The sequence below is a fragment of the Anabrus simplex genome, chromosome 7, assembly GCF_040414725.1.
Source record: "Anabrus simplex isolate iqAnaSimp1 chromosome 7, ASM4041472v1, whole genome shotgun sequence".
NCBI lineage: Eukaryota > Metazoa > Arthropoda > Insecta > Orthoptera > Tettigoniidae > Anabrus > Anabrus simplex.
This window is the reverse complement of record NC_090271.1, coordinates 122,265,412-122,278,503: the sequence shown is the minus strand read 5'-3', so window position 1 is coordinate 122,278,503 and position 13,092 is coordinate 122,265,412. Positions and strand designations below refer to the sequence as shown.

General features: G+C 38.8%; 1 protein-coding gene across 4 annotated transcripts in view; it reads right to left on the bottom strand.

Annotated features, from left to right (window-relative positions):
* LOC136877345 (serine/threonine-protein kinase VRK1) overlaps positions 1-13,092 on the bottom strand; it is a 207,520-nt gene that overhangs the window by 141,708 nt on the left and 52,720 nt on the right. For all 4 annotated transcript variants that reach the window (XM_067151306.2, XM_067151307.2, XM_067151309.2 and 1 more), the window contains exon 2: positions 1,626-1,841. In XM_067151306.2, the coding sequence (XP_067007407.1) occupies positions 1,626-1,812 (187 nt within the window). In that variant the 5' untranslated portion in view covers positions 1,813-1,841. The remainder of the gene's footprint in view (positions 1-1,625; positions 1,842-13,092) is intronic.

Here is a 13,092-nt window from a genome sequence, read left to right as displayed (position 1 = left end):
AAAAAATATAAATACAAGAATAGAAAATATTTCCAAATATACAGAATAAATAAGCTATGATTTCTTAGTCACCATAGGTTAGAAACACCGTAAGCACAGTTATCTTGGAACCACATACTCAACTGAAAATTATACTGAACTCAGGTATTAAAAAAAAAAAAAACTAGCACCTTTCAATAACGCTCAGATTATTAGCAAGGCAACAAACAGTACACTGACTGTTACTGAAGTACACAAATTCAGAAAACCCATCTGATGAAGCACATTAAAGTCCTGTTATTAGACGTAGGATGCTGAAAGGTTATTAGACACCGAAAGATTGAAAATTTCATTTTTTAAATCAGTCCTAGTATAAACCTTGTGTAACTGAGTGGGGAGGAAGAAAAAAGCCCTGATACATTAGCTTAGTATCTATCAACTAATAATTCTCTCCAATTCTGACAGTTGAACAGAGAAACTACCCTCTATATGTATATTTATAAATGATAGTACAGGGACATTCTTTTATCCATTCATGGGATTGTTGCTCGACCAGTCGCCTGCGCTGCAAGCCTGTCTCCCGCAAAACACTTTGCCGTAATGTGCTTCTCAACAACACAAGTTCCCCTTCTTTGCAGTCTGCTGAGAGCTTTATTAGCGTAAGCTTCTGTTTAGTCGTGTTCATGTGTTTAGTGCTATGTTTTGTTTCAATGCCATTTTCATTACGTGAGCGTGTGTATATACATAATACCTTCATAGAGTACAGGAAGCCTTAGACGAAAACACTGACTCAGCGCCAGGCGAGTGCTGGCTGCAAAGTGCTTGGCAGGGTACAGTCTTGCAGCGCAGGCAACTGGGTGAGCAACAATCTCCCTGAACAGATAACAGAATGTCCCTGTATTAGGTTATCTTTAAATATTAAATAAGCCTAACAATGAAACTTGATCTTTCAGTATCCTTTCCAAAGAGTAAAATTTCAGATATCCCCACTCCTAGGAGGACAATATCAATTCGCCAGTATTGTTTCTCAGCTTCAAAGAAACAGTTTTTACCTATATGCAATGTATAGCTAAATAAAATTTAAACAGCTTTATACGATTCAAAAAATCTCTCATCCCCACACAATTAACCTCCAGGTATCAGAATCTACAAAAAAGCCACGTCTGAAAAGATAACAGTTTTTCAGAAAAGAAACAGTTGAGGATCTTGAGATGCTCGATCTCAGCACGAATCCAATGCTTTCAAACTTGCAGACATCATACTCTAATGAAGACACTGAACTGGCAAGTTACTTTGAACACAGATTGGCATAAAAAATAAAACTGCAAATTTAATCCCATCTTTGCACAAAAAAATATTATTAAAATATCAAACAAAGTAATACTTTATAGAAGTATACATTACCTACTTCCTGCCTGTCACTGATGAGAGAAGAATGCAAAGCAGCAAGAATTTCTTAATCTTACTCCACAAACTCATGATCTCTAAAATGAATTCCTAGTGTCAGAGGAACTGGGTGGACTGCTACTTACACAGTTGTACTAAACAATGTATAGAAGGCCCTCTTCAGGTATTTCATGATGTAAGCAGTCAAACCAGTTTCTACCCTGAACAAAACATGCAACATTAGTTTTTTTAAAACTTACCCAAATAGATCTCACCAAAACCTCCAACCCCTATAGACTTGCCAAGTCTCCACTTTGTACCAGTTACATCCGTAAATATTTCTCCTTCACGGATAGGATCCGGAAGTTTATTGCCATTGGGAGCAATACGCTTCTTAGGATATTCCCCCTCTGCCATGCCAAGCGTATCCGACATTCGACGAGGCATTGTGGGAAGATTTGGATTCTACCCTACACCTGCGAAAGAGCAATAGGATACATAAATTACAACAAAACACATTTCAAAGATTTTGGAAACCAAGAGATTTAAAATTACTAATTCTGAAATCACAACACTAGGCTACCGATTCCAACAGACTAGGTTTAGCAAAGCTCCATACAGCAATTTTAATTAATTTGGAAATTCTTTTCCCCCAATCTGAATATTTTTGAATCTTATAAAACCGATAAAGGGACATTTCCATTAACCACACAAGCGAAGGTCGATCAAATATAAAATGGATTTTTTGTTCCTGAACATTAATAATTCGTAGGACTGGCCCTGTGCTTCTGCTATGCTTGGGCGGGACCCTTAGGAGTGAGGAGAGCGTGCTGTTAGATATTTCCAGCCGTTTCGTCGCCAACGCTCATGATCTTGATTTATGAATTTCATTTTCCGTATTGACATTTACCAATCTTCATAAAAGGAAAGAAAAATTCCACCTAATCAATACATTTATTTTCTTGCAAAGTGTTACAATCTAGGACCGGTTTCGACCCTTCATAGGTCATCCTCAGCTATATCAGAATCACATTTGCATTTCTATCTTATACCTCTGAAAGACCTTCATGATATATTGTTTCATAATTTTCAGTGAAAACTTATCTTAAAAACTTACAAATTTCTAAGCGTTGTGTTAAAATTAAAAATTAAAATTACAAAACTCTCTATTATATACATGCCCTTGGGCTGACAGAATGCATCCTTGGGTTGATTAAGCATCTATCTTAGGTATTGTTGCTTATTCTGTTGAATCGAATCCCTTTTATACTTCTGTACAATCGTGAATAGACTATCAGTAAAATTTGATAAATAAAGCTTGCGTGATAATTATAATAAAATATCATGTTACATCTTTATACCTTATTTCAACAGAATAAGCAACAATACCTAAGATAGATGCTTAATCAACCCAAGGATGCATTCTGTCAGCCCAAGGGCATGTATATAATAGACAAAGTTTTGTAATTTTAATTTTTAATTTTAACACAACGCTTAGAAATTTGTAAGTTTTTAAGATAAGTTTTCACTGAAAATTATGAAACAATATATCATGAAGGTCTTTCAGAGGTATAAGATAGAAATGCAAATGTGATTCTGATATAGCTGAGGATGACCTATGAAGGGTCGAAACCAGTCCTAGATTGTAATACTTTGCAAGAAAACAAATGTATTGATTAGGTGGAATTTTTCTTTTCTTTTATGAAGAACGCTCATGATGTCAGGAGCAACAAGTGCACCCCTCCACTGCGCAACACAATTATAAAATTTCTTGCTCGTGAAGGAGTTACAGCAGCAGAAATTTGCCAGAGATTGACTGCACAGTTCAGTGATCAAACATTGTCAAGGAAGCGTGTGTTAGCCTGGCATAAAAAGTTCAAGGAAGGATGAGAACTAGTGGAAAATCAGCAACACGATCGCCGTCCTCAGACCAGCATTACAGACGAAAACATTCTTGTGGTTAATGACATTGAGCAGCAGAAATTGCAGAATAAGTCTGAATCAGTTATGGGAGCTGTCAAGAAATCATCACAATGCGACAATACACAGCCCCATTCTGCAACTTTAACGGTCTCCAAGCTAGGGGAAACGCACTGGACTACACTTGATCATCCTCCTTACAGCCCGGACATATCGCTCTGCGATTCCCATTTGTTTGGACTGCTTAAAGAAGCCCTAGGAGGGGCAACGATTTGAAGATGATAGTGTGGAAGATTTCGTGCACAACTGGCTGGTGACATGACCGTTCTTTTCACGATGAGGGCATCAGAAAGCTGCCTATACGCTGGGACAAATGCATTTCCAAAGCAGGAAACTACGTGGAAAAATAAATTGTAATTCCCTTGTGTTTTTCAATAAATGAATTTGAATAAAAAATAAAATCCTGTTTATATTTGATCCCCTCCCATACTAGAAAAGAGAATAAGGCACTTCTGAGAGGATGTACAAAACTGACACTGAACACATCCAATTATGTAACTACTCCCAATGTAAAAAGAAAACAAGGCATTTAAAAAATTATGCACTTCACAAATTTTGAGAGGAGGAAAATGAAGATATAAATAAGACTTGTATGAAATACGGAAAAAAAATTTAACATCTTCAAAACTTAAATATACATTACAAAATGCTGAAATTTCAACATTTAGAAATTATATTTTGACAAAGTACTGTATAATGAAACGGGAATGCTGTGCCGACATTCTCTGCCCAATGTATTTCTGAGACAACGCAAGCTAACACCCGTCTAGGCGATTTGAAACTACCGCTGTATGCACAGGCACCGGGTATGACAGTCATGCAGCTGCTCATTGCTCTAAGCTCGCCAAGAACAAATGACGTCATAATGGAACCTTCTATATGTTCTATGTCACTATCTCTTCAATGAAACATGATATCAAATTTCTGACTACACCATCATGTAGCCCAGTATTGAATATGGTGATATACCAAGTTTCAAGATCGGCAGCAAGACAGCCAAGTAATTAGAAGTTAGTTATATGAATTTTTAAGCCCCGGGTCCAATCCTCACGTATAAAAGAAGGCAAAGAGGTCAGTAGTAAATCAGTATCTTCGTATCGTCCCAGCCGTCTCGTGCGCGGACCAGCTGTGGGACTGATTCTACATCCTTACTCTGCCCGGCGAAACACCAATGTTCTACGCATAAAGTATGAATGCTCAGTAAATTATCTAAGTTCGAAGGTGCGAGTCTCAAACTCTAAATTTCAAGTATGAGAAGAGGTGTTTAAAATAGTACAAGTCATTTATAGTGATTGACTAACACTGAACTGTGACAAGTGTGATAGGATTTATCTCATAAAAGTAACACTCATTCTATGAACAAATATTCACGAAATGACTTGTGAGAACTCAATTCTTTTTTCTGAAAGACTGTGCTTCGTAAGAAAACTTAGTTCTCTTAAAGACTGTGCATTCAAATTATTTCGTTTGAATAACACTCCGAATGTGTATTTACAAAACTGTGCTTTATTTTCGAAAAAACTGTGCCGTATCATATATGAATTGATTGTGCCTCAGTATTGGAACTTCGCTTCTTGTGTTAGACTATGCCTTAACTTATCTTCACGACTGTGCTCAGTGAAAGAATGACTATTCTCAATGAAAGAACTGTGTTAATTTTATGAGATTGTGCTTTGAAAGAGTGAAGACCATGTGCTTTAGGAAACTTCGAAAGACGGTGTATTGAGAAAGGACTTTGCTTTCTTTCATTCAGTCTAGTCTTAGCGATCGTTCTCATTTCACAAACAGTGCTGTAGTAAGTTAATGGGACTTTACTTCATTACAACGCTTGTCATACTATCAAGTGTTCTATAAAACTACGTCTCAATGATATTCTTTTATTTTCATTAGACTGTGCTTAAATTTCTTTTTTTTAAGTGAAATTCAGTGCATTAACCTTAGTGATGGAGAAGGTTACGAACTGTGTTTTTCAAACAACTCCATTAATTTATATTTTTTCGACGAATGAATGTGGCAGTTATTTCACTTCTGAACTACGTTAATTTATCTTTCGTTGTAGATTGTAAAACTGATTTAATCTCTTCGATAAAAGCATCACTTGAAACTTATTTATGTGTGCTAAAGTTTACGAACAATGGAACTCTCAACCTGTACGAACAGTGTTACGCAATTATCTGTTGTGCAGTGCTGTAAGGAAGTGTCGTTCAGTCTCTACCAGAACTTCCAGAGCCGTCGACAACCAAGAGATTACGCGGTTCCATGGTGCAGAGAGATGTTCAATGGTGAGAGGAAGGAGATCGTCATCACGGGAGATCCTCGACACCGACACTGTGGGGACGGTGTCATTTTCCAACCTGGACTCTGTAAATTCAGCTGTTCACCTATGACAAGGTGATATGATTTGCTCGTTGCTTTTGAATAAACAAAAGTTCAAAACCACAGTCTAACATACAGTTGTGAAGCTTGGCTCATATTTTTCATCCATGCGACTCCTGCGCTCCATGTGGCCAGCAAGTTTCTGGTCTACTGAGAGGTGTTAAGTTGTGTATAATTTGCAAGGTTAGTGAGAGGTAGTTCCATTACAAGTGATTCATTTTCTGTTAAATTAAGATGGTTTCACAAAAGGCGATGTGTGCAGTGCAGTTAACTGCACCAATAACAAGAAGACACCAGAGCTATCATTTTTTAGGTTTCCTAGAGATGCTAAAAGGCTTAATGGCTATGGTTTACATTTTCCCATAATAGACCAATATTGTGAAGATGTATAAATAGAAGTTCAAATAAGTAGCCTAGGTTTTTGGTTTGTCAATTATTCAGAAGTATAACTCAGTGGGGGATATCCACCCAATTATGAAATTACATAACGTTTTAACCCAATCATTTCCTGTAACACGTTGTGATATTTTAATTTTCAGGTGTAGAAAATGGCTTGTAAATAGTAGGAGGGCTGATTTAATGAAGAAAGATGTGAACTATTTGTACAATAATACAAAGTTATGCTCGAATCATTTTGAAGACAGCCAGTTTATGTCAGTCGAGCAGAAGAAATTAGTGTGGAATGCAGATCCAACTGTATTCAACATTCAAAATAAACCTCCATGAATTTCCTTAAAGCGAACGTTATTGATTAGAGATGATGGACCCATGTCAAAGAAGAAGAAATTATCTTGTAGGCAGTCAAGAGGCGCTGAAAGAACAGGAGCTGCTGTTAGGACAGACTGTTTCAGACAACGCACCATCGGTATCGAGTAATCTAGTGGAAGTGTCAGCGGCAGAAGAAATACGAAAATTGAATGAAATTACTGATAGCCTGAAGAAGTGCAAATATAAGTCGGCTGAAGGGGTTCATTTGCAGCGGAAGTGTAAGGAGCTAAAGAGGTGTACATGCACATGCAAATGCGAAGGTAGAAAGCATAAAGTAGCTAGGAAAAGCATTCTCACAGACAGAGAAAAACTGAAATGTATAGGTTCTAAATACTTGACAAAGGAGGCACTTAATATATTGTTACACCAAATTAGGAAACCACTAAAAAATAAGTTTGGATTTAGATGGAATGAGGAAATTAAGTTATTCGCTCTAACTTATTATACTGCAGTCAACAAGGCTATCGATTTTTGTGTCAGTACTTTGATCTTCCCTAAGTACGAACACTGTAGAAGTACATGGAGGGTGTTCGGCTTAAATGTGAATTAAATGAACGTATTTTTCAACTACTAAAAGAAAAAGTAAAATATTTTCCAGAACATTAAAGATTAGTGAATATTTCAATGGATGAAATGTCAATGTGCAACATGGCATATGATCCTTCTAGTGACAGTATCATAGGGTTTGAAGATTTGGGTGATGAACGTACACCAAAAGTTGCAAATAGTGCATTTGTTATGATGATAAATGGGGTTTTTAGCAAGTTCAGGCAGCTATTATTATATTGTCTTACTCAGGATGGAATAAGTGCCAAGTATTTGAAAAACTTATTTTTTACTGTTGCAGATAAAGAAATAGGATTGACTGTTAAGACTTGCGTATGTGATCAAGGCCCTAATTTTATGGAGTGGAGAAAGTGTTTGGGCATTACAGAGTCAAAGCCAGTACTGCTTGTGTGTTAAGCCACTCTGGCAACAGCTACTGATACACTTGTGGCAGGTGGCAGTATGCGTCCAGCACCCTTGCCTACTGCAGAGTTTTGCCAGAAGTTGAATGATTTATTTGATATTTTTAATTGTTATAGTCTTAAAGGTCCGGTTAAGTTGAGAAATGCCATCACATGTCATCCTGAGCATTTTGAAGTGCTTCTTGGTCTTAAAGAATTTGTAGAATCTTGGAGATTTGTGGATGCATACAATAAAGATGTAACAAATGGGTTAAAGTGTATAAAGGGGTTGAAAATGAATATTGTTGCATTAGGGGTGTTGAAAAATGAATTGCTGGATAATGATAATAGATACCTATTAATGCAAAAAATAAACCAGGATCGCCTGGAACATTTCTTCTCCATAATAAGGCAGAAAGGAGGGTTTTGCGCCAATCCATCTCCAAAGCAGTTCATTTCTGCATTCAACAGTACTATGTTCAGTCAACTATTTAATAACACTTCAAAAGAGAGTAGCAACTGTGAGGTATTCAGTTGGGACCAATTAATGTTGGATATAAAAAGTGCTCATAAATTTAAATTGTCAACATTATTGAACAGTGTTAATGTTCCGAGTTATTGATGTTCCAAATGTCGAACTGTCAAAAGATTTTGGTGAGTTAAATAGCATGAAATATGTGTTCGGTTATTTGTTAAAACAGTTCTCTCTGTTCACGATTGTAATACATGCAGACAGTTTCTTAGAGATGTGACAGATTCTCCAGATGAGTGATAAAAATTTATAGTCATTTCAAAAATTATGAACATAGTGCTTTTGGTGGCGTGACTATGTGTAACGATGTGTTGTATTTGTTTTCAGGAAAGTGTGAACATAGACTTTCCTGTATGTTTGAGGAGAATGCTCACAAGCCTCTTTGTGGTACACTGTTCGTTAACTCCCTAATGTAAATACCTAATTTTCCACAGGAATGCTGTGAAGGTACTAAGCTGTTGCTATTGAAATTATTTGTGGACCTAAGATTATATTACATCATCAAATTTAGCAATGAAAGTTTTCAGTGCCATAGAAAAATCATGAAATACCTAAAATTCAGTCATTTAGGTTGCTGAGATATTAACCAAATACAGTTCATAAAGTCCGGCTCCATGGCTAAATGGTTAGCGAGCTGGCCTTTGGTCACAGGAGTCCCAGGTTCGATTCCCAGCAGGGCTGGGAATTTTAACCTTAATTGGTTAATTTCGCTAGCACGGGGGCTGGGTGTACGTGTCGTTTTCATAATCATTTCATCCTCATCACGACGCGCAGCTCGCCTACGAGTGTCAAATCAAAAGACCTGCATCTGGCGAGCCGAACATGTCCTCGGACACTCCCAGCACTAAAAGCCGTACGCCATTTCATTTTTCAGTTCAATAAAAGGTCTTTGAAAATGGCAAACCTTAACAAGCCTTTCCATGCTGTAGCAATAAATAGTCTAGTATATCAGTGCGTTTTGTAAAATTTACTATGAAAACAGTTGTTCAGGTGGTTGCAATATTTATAATTTACGTGGAATTTAGAATCAGCTGTTGGGTAGAGAAGAGTACTGGCTTGCTGCCCGCTGCGAGCGCTGGTGTCGTTCCGCTTGTCAACAGGATGCCATTTCATCACTAAGGAGCTTCGCGACTGTGTATTAGACTGTGTTCAAAACTATAAGAACTTACTGTACTACCCTCTTTCTGACATTTTCCAAGTACGGACCGTACACGCCTTGGCGTCAAACTCATGCTCTCCACTGAATAAAGTACGGGCGTCGTCAATACGGTTATAATATAGACTAAATACTGAAAGGTGGTTACCAACTATGCCTAAAAAATAACTGCTCATGATGCTTTTAGTAGGCTAGAAGAGATTTGTTTAAAGTCAACTACTGCTAGTTGCTTTACGTCGCACTGACACAGTCAGGTCTTATGACGACGATGGGACAGGGAGAGGCTAGGAGTGGGAAGGAAGCGGCCGTGGCCTTAAGGTACAGCCTCAGCATTTGCCTGGTGTGAAAATGGGAAACCACGGAAAACCATCTTCAGGACTGCCGACAGTGGGGTTTGAACCTACTATCTCCCGAATACTGGATACTTGCCACACTTAAGCGACTGCAGCTATCGAGCTCGGTAAAGTCAACTACATTTTGATGGCTTTGCAATGTCAGGATGCCGTAATTTTGCTCCGCAGGAGTTCTTTTACATGCCAATAAATCTACCAGCATGAGGCTGATGTATATGAGCACCTTCAAATATCACCGGACTGTGACAGGATTGAACCAGACAAGTTCAGCTCAGAAGGCCAGCACCCTATTGCCTGAGCTGCTCAAACCAATAGTCGGAAGAAACTGAGTACCTCAAGCATTTGAAATGCCCGCCTGGTGGCAATGAACGTTAAGGCATTGATGTCTGAACAGTCTGACACCTAGGTTAGCTGGTTCAAGTCCCGTTGGTCGAAAAAATGTCACCATCAGATTGTTGGCCGGCAGGGTAGGGGAGGTATACAACTTCTAATCACTTGCTTGCGTGCCAAAAGCCTGGATTAAATTCCAAACCTCTCCGCAGTGCTCATATGGAGTGAGGGTACGACGCTGTTGATGGTGATTCGTCCGTCGGACAGCGACGTTAAGCCTTGAGCAGACCCCTTGGTGCTATTTGACAGGAGTAGGCTATGTGCGGGCATCAGGTTTCACCCTCCCCCTTCCTACTATCATATTTCACGTCATTCAATCTCATTAACACCTCTGATGAGGTTGACGTCAGGAAGGGCGTCCCGTCATAAAAACCCGCCTCAACAGAGTCACCTCACCTCATACTCGACCCCGCAGAGAAACGGGACAAGTGTTGGACAAAAACAGATATTTGAAATAAGTGGTCATAACTGTTATCGCCTCTGTTTTTCAATCCTGACTATTATCCACATTATCACAACTACACCACAATATTAATCGCCTATACTGAAGACTAACGTCGAAATTGTGGAAAGCTTTGAGTATTTGGGAAGCAAACCAATTCAGAACTGGACATGGAGATCAGGACAATACCATTTACAAGAACTTGATCAGGAAAAAGGAAGTATAAAGATAATAATAATAATAATAATAATAATAATAATAATAATAATAATGTTACGGAGTGTCGTGGATGTGCAGAGGTGAAAGAAGGTGCGGGGGTGAACGGGTCTCAAAATACGAAATTAAAGTTAAGGTAAAATTCAACGAGGTTATATTTTCTTTTCAAAATCCAGTAATAACAAGAATGGAAGGTACAGAGTAGCAAGGCAACAAAAGTACAATTACAGTATTTACAGGATTTGGGCTTCGAGCCCCGAACTCACAATCCTTGAGCAATTAGCCCAACTTTACCCCAAAAACAAGATACAACGGAGGGGCAGAAAACCCCAATCATGCCCAGGAGCACTGGCTCCCAATTACACAGTAAAGCCTCCTAGAGGCAGAAACAAATTTCAAAAGAGCGATCCGCTCTCAAAGTTTAAGCCTATCAAAGGCCACACCAAACTCCACCTTCAAGTTGTCCTCTAAGGACATAAACACAGGGGGAAAATACCCAACCTACTGAGGCCTATTAAGTAAAGAAACATGAAAATTACATGACCTCAAAAATACCAACTTGAGAGGAGGCGTTCTTGCACTCCTAATACACTTTGTTTAAAACCTACTTGGCACTAGGCCGTTAATGCAAGGGCTAATCCCATACTAAAGAGGTGACTTTTAGAAGGAAACAATTTACATTACGTTAAGGAAGAAACGGTTGTGAAAATAAGTTCACCTCAATGCAATATGAGTGGGAGCTCGAGAGGGTTAAGCACTCTCTATCCCAATTTGTAGTTTAAAAAGATAAAATAGAAACCAAGTGTCTTTACATTTTAAGGGAAAGTTACATGGTAAAAGGCTTCGGACCTGCCCTGAGAGTTAAACTGCTGAGCTAGCAAGAAAAGAAGTTATTAAACGGCTATTACCTTGTGGATGAACTGCTGCCCGAAGGAAGAGGCGCTTCCCGCCCCCTGCTATGTACTTTACACACTGAAAGATGTTACTGAAGTGGCGCAGAGACCCTAAAATCAGCAGTTTATATACTCTCGCGGAAAGTTCGAGGCGTTTCAGGAATGAGAACACCCGCCCGCAATCATTTTATTGGTAGATAATGAAAACCCCTACACTCGCTGAAGAAGAAACACATTATTGGTGGAAAATTAATTTGAGAAATTCAGGATTGGCTAAATTCAAAACAAGGGGAAAGAAAGGGTTAATATTACCAACTTAAACAATGACTGAAAGAAATTTAACAAAGAACGAACTTTTGAAATCAAATTTTCTCCAAAACAACAGTTCTTTCACTTCGCACTAGGGTGCACCGTTGTAGTTCTTCAGTAGTGTCCTCTAGAAGAGAATGTTCACACTTCTTACTACAGGCAAAACAAAAATACGTCGAAAACGACCCAGTTCACAAACTTCAAAATTTCCAAGTAGTGACATCTTCTGAGAAACTTGAAAATCAACATATTAGATAAAGTTCAGACTTCCTCCAGTAGAGGAGTTTCAACTGGCGCAAAGTTTGAATTAGCGGCGTGGAGGTGTACCGCCCGGTACAATAATAATAATAATAATAATAATAATAATAATAATAATAATAATAATAATAATAATAATAATCGTATGGCCTCACCTACCGTATGCAGACATTTCAATTTGACGCCATCTGGCTGTCTGCTCGTCAATTTCGACGTTCCGTTTTACTCTAGGCCCCCACTAGATGGCAGACCGAGTAAACCGAAACTCTCGAGCGTCTATGGCTGAGATTTAATGAATTTTGTCGGGTAAACACCAAATGTGTCACCAGAGATCTTTTACATGCCGACATCGTACGACATGGAGTGTCGAATGGACTTTTTTCCGCCCTTGAAAGATCCGACTACCTCTGCCGGGTTTGAACTCGCTATCTTGGGATCCGGAGGCCGACACTCTACCGCTGATCCACAGAGGCAGCTAGTATAAAGATGTAATGTAGTGATGAACTGTATAAGATGTACATAATTGCTCCATACTGGCATTAGCAACAGAGACCTCGACACTGTCAAAACGACAAGAGAGTAAAATTCAGGTAAGCAAGATGAAATTATGATAGGAAACACAAGAAAGGGCAGGGTAAGAAATAATTATGTCAGGAAGGAGTAGAAAATCTTTCAGACAAAAAAGAAGGAATACAATGAGATGGTTAGGACATGTTGAAGAGGACTGAAGAGAGAAGGATACCAAAGTGGATGAAGGAGGCTAAGGCTGAAATGAAGAACAAGAGATAGATCCATCCAAAGGGGCTCGATCAAGACCAGCATAAAAAAGAAAGACCTTCAGTTGGAACACAAGTAAGAAGCAGCAATGGTGGCAGGAAGGAGGAAGATAGAAAGATGCTATACACATTCTGACACGTGGGTTAGGGGCGCATAGCTGTGAGGTTGCATTCGGGAGATAGTGGATTCGAACCCCACTTTCGGCAGCCCTGAAGATGGTTTTCCGTGGTTTCCTATTTTCACACCAGGCAAATGCTGGGGCTGTACCTTAAAGCCACGGCCACTTCCTTCCAACTCCTAGGCCTTTCCTATCCCATCGCCGCCGTAAGA